Raw genomic sequence first — 22,849 nt, forward strand, 5'->3', positions numbered from 1 at the left:
ACTGAGTCACCGTTGTAGTTCCGTCAGCCTTCTGTTTGTTTCGAGCTGAACAAATCCACAATAGGGTGACGGTGAGAGAGGGATTGAATGGGGAACAGACTGCATTCACATTCGCTACGGCACATAATGTACAGGGCATAAACTAACTGAATCAGTTTAACATCTAGTTGAACGTTATTAGAGGTCAATTAGCACAAGGCAAACTATTACATATACGTTATTTGACCAAAATATGACATTTTACACAGATCGAGACAGTCATTGTTCTCCGAGACCGCGATAGCGGTCGAGGTGAACAATGACTGTCGAGATCTGTGTAAAATGTCATATTTTGGTCAAACACGCAAATAACATTTATGTATCGATCGAATTCCTTTCAGGTACTATGACTTTGTTGTTGTTTTGACGATTGAACGAGCCCGGGCACACACACATGCAATCAAACACATAAGATTCATATTTCGGCGTTTCAGGTTGACCGAAACTTCAAAGGAACTACAAAACACACGTCATGTACTGACTTTGTTGTTGTTTTGACATTGAACAGCACACACACATGCAATCAAACACATGACGTGTGTTTTGTAGTTCCTTTAAAGTTTCGGTCAACCTGAAACGCCCAATTATAAAGTTTTGTAGGCCTCTGACGTCACATGGCTCAAAGAAGGGAAATCCAATGTCCAATCGATACATACTGTATTTTTCAAAGTTGTTCTCAGTTTTTGCTCAGTTTTATCTCTACAGACTTGAGAGATTAGTAAAGGCTCTCTGGGATTGAGAGAGAGAGAGAGAGAGAGAGAGAGAGAGAGAGAGAGAGAGAGAGAGAGAGAGAGAGAGAGAGAGAGAGAGAGAGAGAGAGAGAGAGAGAGAGAGAGAGAGAGAGAGAGAGAGAGAGAGAGAATATTCTTTGTAGCTACAATATAAGTACTTGACACGTCAATACTTGTTGGCAGACAATGACTTCACACTCACAGGGTATGAGAGAACATTTTGTAAGCACCATTTTTTCATGACACAAAGTAATCAATAGAGGTACCAATCAGCATTAAAACAACAGCTTGCAAGAAGTTTGCAAAAATCTACCCAAGAAGCCCACCAAAATGCCCACAGAAGTGAAAAACACGCAATGAGCTTAAAGTAATTTTGAAGTAAAATAGCCGACACAGACGTTTTAATATGTTATTAATAAAACAAACTCATTAATTTATCAATACTCCTCCGCTAACATCTGTTAAAAAACACACCACAAAAACAAAAAACAGCAAACTGAACCAACTATTCACCATTTTCAATTCTAAACTGACCTCTTGCGAACAAGAAATAAATTCAAAAAGTAACTTCAAAAGAAGAAGAAGATTTCTTCAATCAAAACACACAAGTTATGAGCACTCCTGTTAACTGTACACTCAAGAAAAAATACTTGGGTTTGTCTCCAGGAAACTTCATGCGTTTGTTATAAGTCTATCACATGTTAGTTGATTTATTTCTCTTCATGTTAAACAAAGAAATAAAATAAAATAAAATAAAATAAAGCATTTTAAGTGTTTAAACAAGAAGAGCAAACGCTCGATCGAGTAACTTTCGCAGTTCTGAATATTATATGAGGCATCAGATGGACAGGAAGAAATTGCTATTCACAACACAATGCATACCTGAAGAATTCAAGACATACCTGTGACCTTGAAAAAGGTCAAAGGTCACCAAAGCAGACGTCAAAGTGTAGAGGTCACTGGGAGTCACGTTCACATTAAATTTGAGCCCGGTCACTTTTATAGTTTCCGAGAAAAGCCCAACGTTAAGTTGTGTGTTGCCGAACAGAAAAGGCTAGTTATCTCCCTTGTTTTTCTGATAACGTTCGTAAAAGGCTACAGATGTAAATACTTTGATGTAAAGAATAATCCTACAAAGTTTCAATCACATCCGATGAACTTTGTCAAAGATATAAAATGTCTAATTTTTCCTTTGACGCTGACCTGTGACCTTGAAAAAGGTCGAAGGTCAACGAAATCACCGTTAAAGTGTAGAGGTCATTGGAGGTCACGACTAAACAAAATATGAGCCCGATCGCTTTGATAGTTTCCGAGAAAAGTCCAACGTTAAGGTGGTGTCTATGGACGGCCGGCCGGCCGGATGGCCGGCCGGACAGACTAACACTGACCGATTACATAGAGTCACTTTTTCTCAAGTGACTCAAAAAAGGCTGCCTTCACAGAGAATCAAGACCAAATCGTCGTCACCCTGGAATTTTGGCGTAACTTGATTTTTGGCGAGTTTGGTGATTTTAATGAGAAATATTCTCTAATAACAGCTATTGTGTTTTCAGCGTAGCAATAGGGCCCGATATTTAGACGAGACAAGTATAATGCCGACGAGTCGAAGACGAGTCGCATTATACTTGTTCGAGTCTAAATATCGGACCCTATTGCTACGCTGAAAACACAATAGCGTTTATATAGCTATTCTGACATTAAATTCTGTGTTAGAATCATGTTTTTGTCAGCGACAAGTACCAGAATGGTCCATGTCGTTGATTGCAGACGACGGTTCCCTTTCCGCATGAAGCCACGGAAATAACCGAACATTGAAAAACCCACGGACATGTATTACGGAGAAAACTCGAGATAACCGGATGCTTAGCATTACGTCAATAGGTTAGGAATCATATGACGTCATGACGTATCATGCTTGCCTACGTAGATTGTATGTTCGAAAGTCTGACTTCTGTTGGGAATTCGCGTGGTGAAGACAGCGGTAAATCTGTAGATGATAAGAGAACAAGGATTGTCTCAGAAGAAACGACGAAATGTTTCAGACCGGTAACTTCATTTCCTCATTGCACTATACAATGGACGTTCTATGTGACAGGAGAGTTTGCTGATTTTGTGTTAAACATTGGAGAGATCGTCTGCTAGAATCCGAGATAGGTCGCTTCAGATTGCAGCTTCTGGAAATTTGCAAGGTTTGTTGCCTGTTAAAGAACTGGATTTTACACGTAATGTAGGGCCCATGTCATGTACAGTAAGCAACAACAAAAACACACACAAAGCAAATGGCATCGTCTGTCGACTAGTCACAGAGGGACAGAAACAAACCTGGCGAGGTATGCGTGTACTTTATACACGTGGAAGAAACCGGAACCACGCGTCTTTGTTATTGCCGATATCGTTTGGATATCGGCAAAAATGGCCAACTTTTGTATCGTTATGCTTTGATGATCGGAAAAGGGATGTGTGAGACCATCCAATCACAGCCCCCGAATTCCCCCACGTGTCCATCAGAATAGCTCTAAAATACAATGAACAATGTATGATTTAACATTCTTTCATCTTTCTATTCATACCAAGTACAAGTATAAACACTATTTCATAATACAGATAACCAGTTTTGGCCTGCTGAAAAGCTTTCTAAAATGAGTTAGGGCAAAATTCCATGACAACGTTGAAATAAATCATTTGACTGATTCATAATAAAATCAAGAGATCAGTATCACACTCAGTCAGTCAGTGTAAACATATATATACTCTTCTTTTTCTTCAACCTCCCACGTTCACTCATGTTTTCGCACGAGTGTGTTTTTACGTATATATATGACTGTTTTTACCCCGCCATTCAGAGGAAGCATGCTGGGTATTTTCGTGTTTCTATAACCCACCGAACTCTGACATGGATTACAGGATATTTTCCGTGTGCACTTGGTCTTGTGCTTGCGTGTACACACAAAGGGGGTTAAGTCACTAGCAGGTCTTCACATGAGTTGACCTGGGAGATCGGAAAAATCTCCACCCTTATTAACGCACCAGGCGGCCGGGATTTGAACTCACGACCTTCCGATTAGGAGGCCGATGTCTTATCCACTAGACCACTGCGCCCGTCTTATACATATATAATAGCTTGACCTGCTTGGTATAGCTGATAATTTCAAATGATATTAAAGCGCCAAAGATTAATGCTGAACTCTTGGCAAAATGGCTGCTTTCAACACAAAGTATCACTGCTTGAAGTGTTACCTACTTTGTTACCAGGAATGTTGTTTGGCATCAGTAGTTCAAGAAACACTGAAACTTATTTCAATTCACAGAGAACGTAGCTATCATTGCGACACAAGTGCTGTACCTTTTAGAGGTTATGGGAAATGAGATGCCAAGGACTGCCAAAAACCTCCTAAAATTGCAGACACTTTTGATGCCATTTTGGCCAGAATTTCCTGAGGAAAAGAAATGCCAGCCACATCATTGTAATTCATTTACAGAATCAACAGTCCTATAAGCTCAAAAAAGGACAAGAAGTTTGTTGTTAACATGTTACCAAGGATGAGGAGTTTTGGGTTAATCCCTATACATTCCAGCAGCATACAGCCGACAGACCGTCCGAACTGTTCTCTTTTCGGTGCCAGAGCATGCAGCAAAGCATGCCATGCGTTGACGAAGGCAGGGAAGGGAGAGTAAAACATTCCAGCTACCTGGCAGCGGCAGGGTTTTGGATCTGGAATCATCCACACTGCTACCTGTGGCTTGAAACGAGCTGGATCTTTTCAGGCCTCCTCCTCCGCCGGCCGAAGCGTGCGCCGAAGTGCTCATCAGATTCTTGGACACTGATGGGGGCTCTTTCTTTTTCCTGGGCAGCGTCGCCGATCGCACTTCCGGCGCCGTCTTGGTCTTGGAGTGGTGGGTGGGAGTCACGGAGCGCTGGGGCAATCCTCGACGTGAGGTGGCGGGAGTGGCCAGGTGGGAGGCCGCACTCCCGCTGCGAGCGTGAGCATAATGGGAGCGCGGGGGAGCATCAGGGGTAGTGCTGGCGCTCTCCGGCTGTTTGGTGGGGGAGCGGAGCGAGGGGATGCGACAACGCGTAGGGGGGGTGGTGAGATCTAGGAACATGTTACCTGTTTTTTGGTTGGTGACCGTGACGCCGTCTTCCACTGTCGGCTGTGGTGGTGCTCTCGTATCCCCACCACCAATACCACCACCACCACCACCACCACCTGTAGTCGCTGTTGCCGTGTTGATGATATTCTTATCTGCAACACCATAAACTGGTCCAATAGGCCGGTGGCGGATGAAAGACTGCGAGGTGTTAGTATCACAGGAAGCATTAGGTGAGGCAAACTGCGCATGTAGAATTTGTTGTTGCTGTTGCAGTTGCTGGGAATGGTGGAGGTGGTAGGGGTGGTGGTGATGGCCCGATAATGACGGTGACTGAGTGACAGGGGCCATGAAGGGCAGAGAGTTTCTCTCCTGGTTTTGCATGCCGAGGTGAGCGTACTCTTTTTGCCGGTGACAAGGGAAAGAAACAGAGCACACAGAAAAAGCGTGTTACAGATAAAGCATGCGACGAAACCAAAAGAAATGCAGAGCGTAAAATGAGTTCAGAAATGAAAAGAGGAAAGTAAATGTATGGCCTAACTGAATTTCTCTTTCAAGCAAACAATACGTATGACATCCCCAGTCTTATCATCATTCTTAACCTCATGCTACAATTAAGTCCACTGGCAATATTCTGACTTATCAAGGTTATTCATATCTCATGTTGAAGGTTGTGCAAAATGGGAATGTACCCAACTTGGTCAACTTGGACAGGTCTGCGATTCCCTGAATCCCACTTTACAAAGAAACGTTGTTTTTTTCGCTGTCCGGTTTCTCTTTTGTTCACGAAACTCTAAAGGGCAAATGCAACCATAACTGTTGACATTTTCACAACATTGTGTCCGTCGTTGTGAAGCCTCATTTCCCATTCCAAGCCAAACCTGAGGCATGAATTAACGCAAATAGTAGAAAAAAGCCTGATTGCATGCACCCCCCCCCCCCCCCCCCACAAAAACAAAGTATGCAAAATCATGCAATCTTGCGATCTCAAGATTAATCTCTACAAAAATGATAGAGAAATTAAATGTATGAGAGCTAGACTCTACTGAATTTTTTTTTCTCCCCCGTAAATCAACCATTCTTGATGAGAGCAAGCCTTGAACACTTATGCATGATCACACGCATACCTATGAAGGTGGAATGTGATGGTACAAGTGTCAACAGGTTAATAGAACAAAACGTTCTATGGTAGGTGTTGCAGTTATTCTCATAAGACTGAATCTCTTTTGGTAGAGTTCAGAAGACGACGACGGAGACTGACTGCTCAAGTGAAGGTAGGGAAAGATTATTTTGGTCTACTTGTCAGGCAATGCAATCTTTACAAGTACAGTGGTACCCCCCCCCCCCCCCCCCCCATTAAGACTTCCCTCCTTTTAAGACCTTACTTTTTGAGATTGTCTGTTCATAACCTGTGTAAATCTCCCTCCACTTTAAGACTCCCTCCATTTTAAGACTCCCTCCATTTTAAGACTCCCTCCACTTTAAGACTCCCTCCATTTTAAGACTCCCTCCACTTTAAGACTCCCTCCACTTTAAGACTCCCTCCATTTTAAGACTCCCTCCACTTTAAGACTCCCTCCATTTTAAGACTCCCTCCACTTTAAGACTCCCTCCATTTTAAGACTCCCTCCACTTTAAGACTCCCTCCACTTTAAGACTCCCTCCACTTTAAGACTCCCTCCACTTTAAGACTCCCTCCACTTGAAGACTCCCTCCATTTTAAGACGACTCCCTCCATTTTAAGACTCCCTCCATTTTAAGACTCCCTCCATTTTAAGACTCCCTCCATTTTAAGACTCCCTCCACTTTAAGACTCCCTCCATTTTAAGACTCCCTCCATTTTAAGACTCCCTCCATTTTAAGACTCCCTCCATTTTAAGACTCCCTCCATTTTAAGACTCCCTCCATTTTAAGACCTGATTTGCTCAGATTTGTGAAGGTCTTAATAGGGGGGGCTCCACTGTACCAGAATCCATTCCGTGACGACCTCCTACCCTTCCCATCTCTGAACCCCTCTAACTGCTTGCAATTAAAGACAAAGAATAATAAACAGAGGAAAACTGATGCTTAAATGCTGCTCAAACCCAAATTACATTTACAACAACAACACAATCTTTAAAGTAAAAGAAAGAATGGCCTCATCCTAAATGCACTTTGAAGATCCTTAAGCAAGCAAACTAAAGACTAGAAATGGAACATTTGCAATGCAAATTTAAATCTTGTAGAATTAGAGTGAAGAACAAAGTCTACAAATATATGCAACTGAAGACAAATATGCACATGAATTGAAGAACAAAATCCTGTTCTCAAATTAATCCAGACTTGGAAAGTAACTCAAATTGACAGTGATACTGGAACAGAACTGTAAAAGCACTATACATTTCTGGGACAAACAGCTAGAGCCTACCTTTGTCTTCAATCACATTAGGATTTGCGTAGTTGTCTTGGAAACGATTGTCGAGGGAGAAATGCTGCTGTTTGTTTTCCAGATCTCTCAGTTCCTGCTGGTAGGCTTCTCTCTGTTTCTCCTGCAACCATTGTTTTCAGTTTCATTGTTATTTCTGCTGTTTGAATATCACTTTATTTTTCAACCATTATCTTCATATTAATTGCAGTGTTGTTCTCAGGCCTCGGTCTTTGGTCAATGATGCATACTTTTTTGATCTGACGCATTGCTCTGACAAGCTGGCCCGTCGACCGCCTGATTTTTTTTGACATGTCGGAGGTCTTCTGACCTTTAATTTTCCTACTAACGGAAAAAGCCAAGCAATTGGTGCTGTAGAGAATAAACAGTTTTAACTCAGGTCCAACTGACCTATTGTCTTTTGAGTCCAGGAACAACATTGTCCTTGAGTATGTATTGTGACACTGCTTACAGTTATAATTTGAAAGAAAGAAAGAATATAACAAAACATTTTACTGTGGTTTCTCTCAGTCTCACAGATTCTGAAGGGAACCTTGGTGCAGCTAATAAAAGACTGTACACAATAAATAAAATGTACCGTAGTTCCCTCTGTTTGTAGACATTCAAAACTCGAGCAAAACAAGGATCATAGCTGCCAACTTTCTGACAATGAAATTCCTGTGGGGGTCCGGGGGCCGCAGTAGGCCCCGGTGGGGTCCCAGGGCAAAGCCCCTGGTGGGGGTCAGGAAGCTGAAGATTTTGCCAAAATTGCTTTTTTTTATGGTATATTATGATCAAAATTGACATTCATTTAAGATCGAGGCACAACTTATTTTCCGCACATGCGCACACCAATGTGGCTGGTCTCGGTTAACCAGAGCGTCTTTTCACCGGTTTGTTCCTCCAAAAAGAGGCTGCTTACACAAAGTATTTTAGAAATTTTGATTTTCGGGAAAATCGAACACATTTCGGGATTTTGTGACGGATTTAAAAAATCGGGAGATTCCCGAAAAATTCGGGAGGGTTGGCAGCTATGAAGGATGAATCGCTCTTAAAGGCCGAGGTCCAACAGGCCAAAATACCCATGGGTATAGGCGGCGCCTATTTTCAGTGACCGACAGGTCTCAAGTGTCTGGTGGATGCAGTGGGCAAGGCATTCCGCTTGATTAAACAAGCCAACAGCAGACTGCATACCTCTCCTTGGTGTGTGTGCCTTTCTTGTGAACCTCTGTAAATTCCCGTTATGTGTGTGTGTGTGTGTGTGTGTGTGTGTGTGTGTGTGTGTGTGTGTGTGTGTGTGTGTGTGTGTGTGTGTGTGTGTGTGTGTATGTGTGTGTGGTATTCCCCTTTCTTTCTGACGGTTATTTGGAAGCATTATTAGTGGCAATGATTTATTAACACTAGCAATAAATCCGCTGAGTGCAGATTACACAAACACACACACACACACACACACACACACACACACACACACACACACACACACACACACACACACACACCGTCGCATGCGTGCGCGCATTTGTACACTGTGTAATACAACTGAGCACATGGTGAAAGTTATGCAGTGCCATACACTGACACAACCGGTCAACCTGACTTAGTGTTGTAGACTGAAGAGTAGAAATACCCTCTCTCTTGGTGCAGAACCTGAGTGGAAACTCGCACCAACAATTGGATGCCAAGAACTTGAGGGACCATCTACAGAGTTAAAATGTGTCACTGCTTTCTGTACATGCATGTTTGAATGTTTCATCCAAGACATTGGCGCCACTATGTAGCTCTGTGTCTTGGTTTTACAGTTCCCAAGGTATCAAGGTCGGTACCGTTTTCAAGACGAGTAGGTCAGTCTAGCCAGCTTTTGGAACAATGGAACCCTTGTTACACAAACCGACTGCATTCTGTAAAGAAAATATATTGACCATTGTCTTTGCCATAATAAGCCAAATGTAAAGTCTGTGAATCTAACAAGTTGAAACTGACTTGTTAGACACCCTTGGTTTGAACAAAAGATATAGTTTGCGGTTGTTAATTACAAATTTTCTTTTCTTTATTTGGTGTTTAACGTCGTTTTCAACCACGAAGGGTTATATCGCGACGGAGAAAGGGGGGGAGATGGGATAGAGCCACTTGTTAATTGTTTCTTGTTCACAAAAGCACTAATCAAAAAATTGCTCCAGGGGCTTGCAACGTAGTACAATATATTACCTTACTGGGAGAATGCAAGTTTCCAGTACAAAGGACTTAACATTTCTAACATACTGCTTGACTAAAATCTTTACAAACATTGACTATATTCTATACAAGAAACACTTAACAAGGGTAAAAGGAGAAACAGAATCCGTTAGTCGCCTCTTACGACATGCTGGGGATTAATTACGAATGTGACCGTTGGCTTCAGGTTGACCAGTAAATCCAGATACATAACGGCACTGCGAGCGTGCATTTCGCTCCCCCAGCCCACATGTTTGGTTTTGTCTGAGACTAACTAGGTCACCAAAATTTGCGGGAAGAGGAGAAATTTGGTGGGAAAACTTGCATTTAGTCAGTCAAGGCATGGTGTCGCGTCGTGGCCGGAGGAGAATAGCTTTGTGACTAATAAAGTTTTAATTAGATAGCAGAGCATCACTATAGCTGGATGTTGATGAATATGATATCTGTGACAGACAGGGATTACGACATTTGCCGCAGAGTCGCCTGAAGAATACCGTGTTTTAGTGTGTGAAAAAGTGAAGAAAGTGTCTTTCATGAGTCATGAGTGCCTGGTTCCAACGTGCGTGACTGTGATACGCGGTGTTCTACCGGACACATCAAGCAACGCGTACAATATTATTTTCTCTGGAAAAGTCTGCCATAAATTCAAGACATTGGTACCTAACTCACGATCGTATTCATCCACAAAATAACTTCAGCTTACTTTTTCAGCCCAAGAAGAAAACGTTTTTTTCGGATGGATATGTTTCACTTAAAAAAAAAGTAATATAAACCAAACTAACATTCGAAAAGTGCAGACTATCTTTGAAATGATTTATTAATTACAGAACGATCATTGAAAGTGTTTCACTCTGCTCAGGCAGATTAGCCAGTGGTGTCATGTAGCATCCATGGCGGCTGCAATAGCGCGGAGTGACCGGAACTTTGGGGTCAGGCAACATCTGGTAAACGTTGTGTTGCGGGTGTGTGTTGCCGAAAAGGAATGAGCGGTGCGTGGACATTATCTTTCTCGTGTCTTTAGCTCCGCCCAGTCCACCACGACTGACAGCCGTTTGATTTTGAATTCAAATTTGGTGAGTGAATTTTTTTTCTGAAAGTACGTTATCCAGGGCTTATTATACACACTTTTTGGGGTGCATGTATGGTGTACACCTTGAAATGTTTGCCTGACAAAAATGGTGCTTTTGAGTTTGAGTTTACACACAGAGTATTTTTGAAAATAATATTTCAAGTGAGAGCTCGTTTCCTGAAAAGGGTTAGACATTAGACTGAAGTGCCATGCGCCGCTCTGCTTTTATACCCAACCCTCGGCCTTTAAAAGAGAGAGATATCCCTAAACACAGGAAAATCTACAAAATCTTTAAAAAAAAACAATTTTAAGACCCCCCCCCCCCCCCCCCCCCAAAGATCATGCGTTCTCAAATAAGACCTTGCTGTCTCAGATTTTGTGTTCATCTCATGTCATTGGCAAAGCATAATCTCATCAATCAATCAATCAATATGAGGCTTATATCGCGCGTATTCCGTGGGTACAGTTCTAAGCGCAGGGACTTATGTTTTTATTTTATTATTATTATTAATTTTTTTTTTTTAAATTTTCCCCCCCATCTCATGAGACGATGCTTGACGCTCCGTGTGTCAGTCTGTGGATGTGCTGCAGCACCTTGTGTGACTGTAGAGTCCTATCCTATCAGATTGTGTGTTCATAACCTCTGTAAATTCAAACCCATTTTGACACTGTCTCCTTTTCAAGACCTCATTTTCTCAAATGTGTATAGGTCTTACAAGGGGCGCAATTCCACTCTACCAATTACCTGCAAAGCAAGCTGCTCAGTCAGCATGTGTTTCTGCCGCTGGTACTCCTTAAACAGGTCGCTGCTGGAGTCCCGCACGCTGCCGCCCGACACCTGACCCTGACCCCTGGGGGTCACGCCACGACCCGGCGTCACCACCTGCGTCGGGGAATCCGTCCTGGGAGGTGTGCAGGGGTTGCCCCCGACGATAGGGTGAGACATCTGATCAGAAACCCGACGCTGTTGTGGAACTGTCTGCGAAGGCTGAGGCGTAGCGGGTTGCTGAGGGTGTTGTGACTGCTGCAGCACCAGTGAGGACCGCGGGGAGCTGATGCGCGGATCGTCGCAGATGGACGCACGCGTGTCCACGCTCTCACCCGTGGCGAAAAGCTTGTCCATGGACATGAGCATGGGGTTGCGAGCCTGGGGGAGGGAGGGAGGGGCGGGGAGGGAGGAGAGGCAGGAGAGGGAGGAGAGGGTGGGTGCCGGGGCCATGGAGCGGGAGAGGGCTGCCAAGTCTCCTGATGTCACCTGAAAGAGGCACCAGAATTATCAGGTCTACAACTGGTACAAGATTTGTGCTTAACAGACATGAAATAATTGTAAAAACGAAAATACCCACACACAAAAAGTGGCTTGTTCATTTCAATGCTTGTTATTCTCTCAGGTGCCAGGAGAATGGTTCCGAATACCTTTCACTTACTCTACTACACATGTCAGGTGCATTTAGAGTGCTTACTTCCCTTTGTTTATTAGATCATGAAATACACAAAACTCTCAGTCTTACCATGGGGTCGCGCCTCAAACCGCTGGAGAGGCCGTCAAACTGGGGGTTGAGGGATCGCGTCATGATCTCGGCGGAGCGCGGCCGGGCGGAGGGAATGGCGGAGTGGGGGAACATCTTGGGCTTGATGGGGGTCACCAGGATCTGCTCTGACCACGACGCCTCCAGCGACGGCTTGACCAGCGGTTTTACATCCACATTCACCGACTGAAACAGAGGGGATGAGATGCTGTTCAAATCTATTTCGCGTCCACATTCACCGACTGAAACAGAGGGGATGAGATGGTGTTCAAATCTATTTCATGTCCAGATTCACTGACTGAAACAGAGGGGATGAAATGGTGTTCAAATCTATTTCACGTCCTAAGTCACCGACTGAAACAGAGGGGATGAAATGGTGTTCAAATCTAATTCAGTCCACATTCAAATGATCGTCCCATCGATCTTTCCTTGGAGAGTACAATCTCTGCATGTTTTCAACAGCTTCATGATATAATCCATAGAGAGGCATAGTTCAAATGTTCACTTTACTGTAATTTTAGAAGTATAATTTAAAACAGTTATCTTCCATAGTTCAGGGTCAAGGTCACTTCAAAATATGTATACAATCCAACTTTGAAGAGCTCCTGTGACCTTGACCTTGAAGCAAGGTAAACCAAACTGGTATCAAAAGATGGGGCTTACTTTGCCCTATATATCATATATAGGTGAGGTATTAAATCTCAAAAACTTCAGAGAAAATGGGAAAAATGTGAAAAATAGCTGTTTTTTAGACAACATTTATGGCCCCTGCGACCTTGACCTTGAAGCAAGGTCAAGATGCTATGTATGTTTTTTGGGGCCTTGTCATCATACACCATCTTGCCAAATTTGGTACTGATAGACTGAATAGTGTCCAAGAAATATCCAACGTTAAAGTTTTCCGGACGGACGGACGGACGGACGGACGACTCGGGTGAGTACATAGACTCACTTTTGCTTCGCATGTGAGTCAAAAAATCAAAGAGACCGCTTGAGTACCAGTCAAACAACTTGTGATAATGCATGTTTCAGCTACTAGGTACTACCCTGGCCATGTTTCCTCTCAAGACATCAAAGAGACCGCCCCATAGGTTAAACTCGGTCACTGACCCCGGTGCAGGAAGTGTTTCCTCTCTCAGATATGACAGGGGAACCACCTCTCATAGCTAAAACTGGGTCATTGACCCCTGGGAAGAAGGTCAGTGTCAAGGTATCACAATGGACCTGCCTTTGATCTCCCAGCACACACAGAGCACACATATTTCCACTCTGTATTCTTCCTTTGATGTGCGGCTTATTTTCATTCTTCGACCGTTTGTTACCGGTATACTTTTACTTGTGTTTGTGTATTTTTGTCTTTGGAGAGAATTATTGACATCAGTTCGTTGTAGCCTTGTGACTTTTAGAGACAAAACGGCTAAAACGTGTTTGTTATAAGAGGGGTTCATTATGCAAATGAGTTCAAAAGGTTCGTTGTAGCCGGAAAGCAACAAGTAAGAAATAGAAGGCTGTCTGCCGGGAAATCAATGGCTGTTCGTTAAAAGCGGGATTTCGTTATACCCAGGTTCGTTATAACTGGACTCCACTGTATATCTAAAAATCCTTCTCAGAAATTGTTATGGTTCTTTGCGTTGTCCTTTAGACTAGAGCAGCAAAAGAAAAACCGAGTGTCTAAAATCTTTCTCCGAATTTGGTTTTGCCGTGTGCAATTTATTTCACTATTTCCATGAAAAGTTAAAATGCATCTTTTATCTAACAGTTTTTTCTCTCGATATTATTGATATTTTTTCTATAAAGTTTATTATACGACAACAAAAAGATAAACACTTTTTTTTTTAAATCAAATGCCAAGCAGTCCACCAGGGCACTTTTTACATTTAGTCAAGTTTTGACTAAATGTTTTAACATAGAGGGGGAATCGAGACGAGGGTGGTGGTGTATGTGTATGTGTGTGTGTGTGTGTGTGTGTGTGTCTGTGTCTGTGCGTGTGTGTGTGTAGAGCGATTCAGACCAAACAAAACTATTGGACAGATCATTATGAAATTTGACATGCGAGTTCCTGGGAATAATATCCCCCGGACGTTTTTTTCTTTTTTTCGATAAATACTTTTGATGACGTCATATCCGGCTTTTTGTAAAAGTTGAGGCGGCACTGTCACACCCTCATTTTTCAATCAAATTGATTGAAATTTTTGTAAAGCAATCTTCGACGAAGGCCGGACTTCGGTATTGCATTTCAGCTTGGTGGCTGAAAAATTAATTAATGACTTTGGTCATTAAAAATCTGACAATTGTAATACTTTTTTTTGTTTTACATAAAACGATCCACATTTACGTTCATCTTATTCTACATCATTTCCTGATTCCAAAAACATATAAATATGTTATATTTGGATTAAAAACAACCTCTAAAAATTAAAAATATAAAAATTATCATCAAATTTAAATTTCCGAAATCGATTTAAAAACAATTTCCTCTTATTCCTTGTCGGTTCCTGATTTCAAAAACATATAGATATGATATGTTTGGATTAAAAACACGCTCAGAAAGTTAAAACGAAGAGAGGTACAGAAAAGCGTGCTATGCAGCACAGCGCAACCGCTACGGCGCTGAACAGGCTCGTCACTTTCACTGCCTTTTGCACTAGCTGCGGACTATGGTCATTGTGAAAAAATGCAGTGCGTTCAGTTTCATTCTGTGAGTTTCACAGCTTGACTAAATGTAGTAATTTCGCCTTACGCGACTTGTTTTTTATATCTCAGGGATCAAATAAGATGAGTGATTGATTTGAGTCGCTTGATGAGATCTATTAGTACTATGTGTCAGTGGTACGAAAAATGTGTAAGACGCCCCAAAAAACAATATTAACACAACATTTGCAGTGAACGTGAACCCTGCATGTCGTATCGCTTCATGTTCAATTCCTGATTTTTTAACATTAGCTGTCCATTTCTTCATAATCTGAAGCAGATAGATGGCGGCCGAGTCGGATGTTCCAAATCAAGAATAAAAAAACAAAAACAAGAAAGGATACAGTTTACATTTCTTCTTCATGTTGGCTTCTTTGACAACTGACCTGTTCAAAACGACATCCGGAGGTATAATAACATGTCTGTAGCTTTATAATGCCAGAAGATACGAAAAAATGTGTATGGCACCCAAAAAATATAACATTGATGCAAAATTTGCAATGAATGCAAAACCTGTATTTCTTTACTCTTCATGTTCAATTCTTGAATTTTAACATAAGCAGTCTCAGGCATGGGAATTGAAAAAAGTAAAAAAGGCTGAAAATTTGTAAGGAATAGTAATGTTGACGGCGCAAAGCACCTAGCCTTACTCGAGGGGTCCAGGGGCATGCCCCACCGCCCCACCACCCCCCCCCCCCCCCCCACCAACTCGAGGGGTCCAGGGGCATGCCCCACCGCCCCCCTCCCCACCACCACCCCCCCCCCCCCCCCCCCCACCAACTCGAGGGGTCCAGGGGCATGCCCCACCGCCCCCCTCCCCACCACCACCACCCCCCCCCCCCCCCCCCCCCCGGATAATTTTTCTCTCTCCAAAGAACTCAAATGGTGCAATTTGGTGTCATCTGAGCTGAAAGTTTACCATTAAATTCAGTTTTTAGAACCATTTTTGCCTCCCCCACTTATTTTTTCGGCGGACACCTTTGCTTTTTCGGCGGACCAAAAACAATTCGGCGGAAATTTGCCGGCAGTCTAGTCTTTCAAGATTTCTTCACGGCGGCTTCTTTGACCACTGACCTTCTGTTCAAAAGGACATCCAAAGGTATCGTACGGGATGCTCTGTAGCCACGCCAGAAGACTGAGGTCGGCCTCACTGAACCCCGTGTCCTGGAGCAAGGTGACGTAACTGATGGCGGCCGAGTCGGAACCGGTGGCGGCCTGCTGACAGTACTCCACACACGACTCGTACAGCACCCCTTTCAGCACCAGCTGGATCAGGCGATCGCTGCGTGACACGTCTTGCTTGGTGCTGTCACACTGGGTACAGAGACATTATTCATTAATAGACCAATTTCGAAAATAACTCTTGTCAGTGTCAGGATTGTATGGGTTGTCCCCCGAAATGAGTGTATGCTGATTGCTGAATGGCGAGGTAAAAACGGTCATACATGTTAAAATCCACACGTGCAAAAACATGAGTGAACAAAAACATGAGTGAACAAAAACATGAGTGAACAAAAACATGAGTGAACAAAAACATGAGTGAACAAAACCATGAGTGAACAAAAACATGAGTGAACAAAACCATGAGTGAACAAAACCATGAGTGAACAAAAACATGAGTGAACAAAACCATGAGTGAACAAAAACAACAAAAACATGAGTGAACAAAACCATGAGTGAACAAAACCATGAGTGAACAAAACCATGAGTGAACAAAACCATGAGTGAACAAAACCATGAGTGAACAAAACCATGAGTGAACAAAACCATGAGTGAACAAAAACATGAGTGAACAAAACCATGAGTGAACAAAAACATGAGTGAACAAAACCATGAGTGAACAAAACCATGAGTGAACAAAACCATGAGTGAACAAAAACATGAGTGAACAAAAACATGAGTGAACAAAACCATGAGTGAACAAAAACATGAGTGAACAAAACCATGAGTGAACAAAACCATGAGTGAACAAAAACATGACTGAACAAAAACATGAGTGAACAAAAACATGAGTGAACAAAAACATGACTGAACAAAAACATGAGTGAACAAAAACATGAGTGAACAAAAACATGAGTGAACAAAAACATGAGTGAACAAAAACATGAGTGAACGTGGGGAGTTTCAGCCCATGAATGAAGAAGAAAGGAAGAAGTATGGGTTGTGAAAGAGTGAAAACCCTTACTCTTTGGGGGACAACGATTGCACAGTCCAATCGTTAGCTTAAAGGTGGTCGTCTACATTTTTGCTTTTTTTCAATAATCTTATGGCTAGATTTCGCTAAAAAAGTTATGTCAGATGATGAATGAACCATGGGGAAAAAAGTTATAGAAAAAAAAATATATGTAAAAAAAGATTTTATTTTTGGGTAGCGTGACTCACGCTTCCAATATTTTGTTTTCTGTTTGCTGAGAACATGTGCTTTGCCTAAAAATACTGACCAATCAAATTCATGTCACTATGCTTATAGCCACGCCCAAACAAGTGCAGCAACAGTTTGACACTGGAGCGCTGTCCACGCTTTTTTTTAAAACGCACGAAATGCACGGGATTTGAGAGGAGTTTTGCGCTTGGCATTTTCCAAATAAGGATATCCTACTATGAGTTTTACTACGCTGGAATACTACAATGAATTTTCAAACGGCTACACTGGCTTCGTCTTTCCTGATCGAAAGGGGGTGTATTGTTGATATTTGTAGATAATAGACTCTGCATTTTAATGGTCAAATGGCGATTTCGGTATAAAAATGTAGACAAGGACCTTTAAGGGGTGTGTCAGAAATACACGGACAAGGAGCATGTGTGTATTTATTTTGTCCCCGAAAAAGCAAGGGTATTGATCACTCTTTCACAAGCCACATAAACCCAAGTTATTCAGAGTTATTTCCGAACGTTGTCTATTTATTATGAGCTTTGAAACTTTCATCACTTTTAGATCTTACAAGGAGCAAGACATTTTTCCTTAATTTAGTGGATGCTCTTAAACTTTGAGATTTTATAAGGAGGAAGAAATGTTTCAATACTTTAGTCGATGCTTTCAAACTTTTGGATTTCATAAAGTTCTGCCAAACTCCAACTCGTTACATGCATAAAAGCAACTAAAAATGTTCCCCTCCCACCCCCCACCCCCCTAACAACAACAACAACAACAACAACAACAACAACAACAACAACAACAACAACAACAACAACAACAACAACAAACACCCCCCAAAAAGACCTGTGTATGTAAAATAAGTGTCTGCAATTTATACAATTTATACAAAAATAAACTGAGAGACATACTTTAAGTTTTACTCAACAGTCATCATACCTTCTCAATAGGCAGAAACTTCTCCACTAACGGCAGCACCTCCTTGAAGCAAGTGACGCGGGCGTTGCTGGGGTTCCAGTTCTGGTAGTCGATGTGGTCCGACAGCTTGGGCAGCGACAGCAGGAAACACAGGTTGCTGTACTCCTCTTTGGTCGGGCACAGGCTCTCCAGGCCGTTCAGGCATTTCACAACCTGTGAAAAGAGCAGTAGACAGTTTAATAAGCATTTACGATACAGTGGAACCCCCTTTCTAGACCTCCAAAAATCTGAGAAAATCAGGCCTTCACAAGGAGGAATTCTTAAAATGGGGTTAAATTTACAAACGCTATTGTTTGTTTGTTCGTTCATGGGCTGAAACTCCCACGGCTTTTACGTGTATGACCGTTTTTACCCCGCCATTTAGGCAGCCATACGCCGCTTTCGGAGGAAGCATGCTGGGTATTTTCGTGTTTCTATAACCCACCGAACTTCTGACATGGATTACAGGATCTTTTTCGTGCGCACTTGGTCTTGTGCTTGCAAGTACACACGGGGGGTGTTCGGACACCGAGGAGAGTCTGCACACAAAAATGACTCGCCAAACGTGGGGACGAACTCACGCTGACAGCGGCCAACTGGATACAAATCCAGCGCGCTACCGACTGAGCTACATCCCCGCCCTATAAAGGCTAGGATTATGAACAGAAAGTCTGAGAAAAGAGGGTCTGAAAAGGGAAGGGGTCTTAAATTGGGGGGTCTTAAATGTTAAAAGGGGGCTTCCACTGTACTTTCACATCACAGCTTCCCGTAAGTTACAGTTTCTCCTGAATTGACTTGAAGGACCAGACAAAAAAAATGCAAAAAGATTAAATTGAACAGAAAAGGAACAAACAAGACCTTCCAAGCCCAAAATCAGACCAGAAATAATAAATTTGCTTGGGTTTTCTCAAGAAGAAATAGGAATGATTCATAAATGAGAAGTGCGTAAGTGTGTTACTTAAAAAGTTAATGTTACTGTCAGTAAATTACTCACTTGCTAGTTACAGCTTCAAAATCAACAATTGTTTATTTGCCAGATAAAGCAAGAAATACCAAGGGAGGTGCAATTTAAGCAGGAATTCACACAAAAAAGATGGAAGATTCTCATGCCTGTTTGGGACATTAGTATCAACAGTTCCCCTGAACAGTAAACCTGCTTTGCTCAACAAACAAATTAATCTTTCTAAAACATGCCATAAGACTATACCTGTAAGACTAAGACTAAGAGTAAGAGTTAAAACTTAAATTACACACATCAGTGGCCTCCTTTCTGTTTGAGGCTACTAGCAGTACTTGAGCACAAGCCTACAGCATCTAATCTGTTCTCCTTTCTCACATTATTTGGTTCCTTACAACCCCCCCCCTCCACCCCACATGAATACATCTGTCCTTACTCGCTTGTTCATTAGGCCAACAACAAAAAATATGTCTGTTTACGGTAACCCGACCGAAACTAGTTTTTAGGCCCAACCCTAATCTTTTTTTGGATCGTCTGAAAAAAATAAAAAAAATAAAAAAAATAAAAACCCGCATCCAAAATAGAGCTGTTTGCGCTCAAACAGCAGACGACAGAAGGGAGGTAAGCTCAAAGTACTGTTAGGAGTAAAGGGTCGTCACTCGTGTTACTTCCTTTAAAAATAGATGCACGCAGTGGTGTTCGCCACCCGCTAGCTGTAAAGCTTGATAAATGTTGTCATGAAAAGGATGGGGTGAAAATTATCAGTACCTATCCAGCGAGTTTTAGTATCATTAACGTTTTTCAACAGGCAAAAACAGGGATTGATGAGAAGAAATGAACTGTGAAACATCATAGAGAGGGGAGAAAAAAAAAAAAAAAAAAAAAGAAAAAAAAAATGAAAAAAAAAAAAAGCCGACCTACCGACCCTATTTTTTCACCCTATGTTACCGTAAACAGACCTTTTTTCTTTTTGGCCTTATGGACAAGTCTAAACGCAACAATGAAAATAAAAAGAAATATTTTAAATGACAAAAAAAAGTTTCCAACGTGATTAACATGATTATAACATAAGTTCATGCAAACATTAAAGTTACGAATACTTTTGTACTGTACTACATACATATATATACAAAAACAATACTGACCTCATCAACAGTGACATCATAGTTCTGCATGATGTTGGGTTCCGACTTGATGCACAGAAGTTCCAGGTACTTGTGCTTCATGATCACATACTGAAACGCCTTCCCACTGAATCCTTCCATGCTCAACAGGGGCTGAATGAACTCAATCACATCGTCCCACTGCCCGTCCAAAATCAGCTGACGCAGAAAAAGTAGGTCGTCAGAGTAGTGTCCGTTAATGACCCCAGTTTCTCGTTCCACCGACAGCATGGAAATGTTCAGATCTCGGTTTTGAAGAAACTCCAGCACCAGTTTGATGATGTCGGATTCCGACACCAGCAAGCCTTTTTCTGCAGGCATCTTGATGATCAGTGTTGTACTCCAAAACGATGGGGAAAGTTGATTACTGTATTATCAAAAATCAAAAACACCGGCTAGGGTACTGTCTGATAAAATTATTCCTTGGTTGAGGTGAGACTATATGGACGTAAGCATCGATCTTCACATAGTTTCCACCTGAAAGACAAAAAGATTTTTGTTTTAAACCATTCAGATTTTTAAGCTTTAAAATGTACAACTTTTACCAAAAGTCTTGATCTCCATAAGTATAAGTGCTAAGAAACTTAAATCTTCAAGTCAAGGAAGTCTGAATAAGGAGGCAAATTAACTTACAGAATTCACTCACGCACACACACACACACACACACACTCTCTCTCTCTCTCTCTCTCACACACACACAAACACACGTGCGTGGCACACAGACACACATTGTCATAACACACACACACACAAAAACACAATGTTAACATTTTGAAGCAAACTTACAAAGTAACAATAAAATATATAATTATGCACTGTCCATGATACATGCATAATATATATATACGTTTTCATATGTTGCGAAAGGCATGCATGTGTGTTGTTGTTCTGGCTGCCACTGTTCTTGTCAATTTAATTATTGTTGTTGCTTGACATTTAAAAGTCTGATCGTAGCTTTTACTATTAATATTACTGATTGAAATGTTCAGTTTTTAACTCAATATCCATCGTGGATCAATAACCCAAACATTTATCATGTCAACGTGTGTGCGTTTCCAAACAAGCAGGATTTGTGTGTGTACTGCAGTCATTGTATTCAAGCAACAACAAAACTTACGAAAACAGAAGAGTTTACATAATCTGTTATCATAAAAAGACAACAAAATTAACTTGCAAAGTAGTCAAGTGTGAGCGTATTGTCAGTGTATAGTCATCCCAATTTTGCCAGAACATGTCACTTCTTGAAAAGATATTGAACTTCAGCTTGCGAAAAGAAAGCTCAGTTACCATCAAGTGATAGTCAATGCGTTCATAGGTCGATTCCAAATTTCAAGACACGGTACGAAGGGCTGTTCGTCAGACATTTTGCCTCTGAAACCGAGCTCATTACAAATTTCAAGGTCTGTGTTTTGGCACTCCAGCCGGGAATGGAGGAACCGGAAGTTGAGTCACAGAACGTCTTCGATTAAAGGGAAGCAAGCGAAAATAACAAAAATGTTCGTGGATTTTGATTATCTCCCATGCATTGGCCTCTCGGGGCCCATGCATTGGCCTCTCGGGGCCCATGCATTGGCCTCTCGCCCCCCCCTCCCTCTCTCTCATGCACACACAAACACACGTCAGCGGCACGCACGCACGTACATTGTCATAACACCCCAACACACACAATCACACACACACACACACACTACGCACGCCGACGGCTACGCGCACGCACACACTCACACACACACACTGACACACATTGCATACACACACACACACACACACACACACACACACACATCAGTGTTGTTATAACAAGATTTGTCACAGCCGGTGTACGGCATGAACTTAAGGCCTAAAAAAAAAAATAGGTGTGGTTACGGTAACCCGACCTACCCACGGTCTCGAATAGCAGCTAGCATCTGCTGAAGAGACATTAAACCCCAACAAGTCGCGTAAGGCGAAAATACAATATTTAGTCAAGTAGCTGTCGAAGTCACATAATGAAACTGAACGCAATGCCATTTTTCAGCAAGACCGTATACTCGTAGCATCGTCAGTCCACCGCTCATGACAAAGGCAGTGAAATTGACAAGAAGAGCGGGGTAGTAGTTGCGCTAAGAAGGATAGCACGCGTTTCTGTACCTCTCTTTGTTTTAACTTTCTGAGCGTGTTTTTAATCCAAACATATCATATCTATATGTTTTTGGAATCAGGAACCGACAAGGAATAAGATGAAAGTGTTTTTAAATTGATTTGGACAATTCAATTTTGATAATAATTTTTATATATTTAATTTTCAGAGCTTGTTTTTAATCCGAATATAACATATTTATATGTTTTTGGAATCAGCAAATGATGGAGAATAAGATAAACGTAAATGTGGATCGTTTTATACATTTTTATTTTTTTTTTACAATTTTCAGATTTTTAATGACCGAAGTCATTCATTAATTTTTAAGCCACCAAGCTGAAATGCAATACCGAAGTCCGGGCTTCGTCGAAGATTATTTGACCAAAATTTCAATCAATTTGGTTGAAAAATGAGGGCGTGACAGTGCCGCCTCAACTTTCACGAAAAGCCGGATATGACGTCATCAAAGACATTTATCAAAAAAATGAAAAAAACGTTCCGGGATTTCATA

General features: G+C 41.8%; 1 protein-coding gene across 2 annotated transcripts in view; it reads right to left on the bottom strand.

Annotated features, from left to right (window-relative positions):
- LOC138948851 (WD repeat-containing protein 47-like) overlaps window positions 1-21,670 on the bottom strand; it is a 40,355-nt gene extending 18,685 nt beyond the window's left edge. The window contains exons 1-8 of one of the 2 annotated variants that reach the window (XM_070320476.1): window positions 21,507-21,670; window positions 20,201-20,695; window positions 18,080-18,271; window positions 15,841-16,080; window positions 12,058-12,261; window positions 11,292-11,801; window positions 7,267-7,387; window positions 4,880-5,014 (exon numbers count right to left, since the gene is read on the bottom strand). In XM_070320476.1, the coding sequence (XP_070176577.1) occupies window positions 4,880-5,014; window positions 7,267-7,387; window positions 11,292-11,801; window positions 12,058-12,261; window positions 15,841-16,080; window positions 18,080-18,271; window positions 20,201-20,539 (1,741 nt within the window). In that variant the 5' untranslated portion in view covers window positions 20,540-20,695; window positions 21,507-21,670. Of the gene's footprint in view, window positions 1-4,879; window positions 5,261-7,266; window positions 7,388-11,291; window positions 11,802-12,057; window positions 12,262-15,840; window positions 16,081-18,079; window positions 18,272-20,200; window positions 20,696-21,506 lie in introns of both variants that reach the window. The other variant, XM_070320475.1, reaches the window with a different exon arrangement.
- Between the last annotated feature and the right edge of the window lie 1,179 nt (window positions 21,671-22,849).

Source organism: Littorina saxatilis, linkage group LG15 (genome assembly GCF_037325665.1).
Source record: "Littorina saxatilis isolate snail1 linkage group LG15, US_GU_Lsax_2.0, whole genome shotgun sequence".
Taxonomy (NCBI): Eukaryota; Metazoa; Mollusca; class Gastropoda; order Littorinimorpha; family Littorinidae; genus Littorina; species Littorina saxatilis.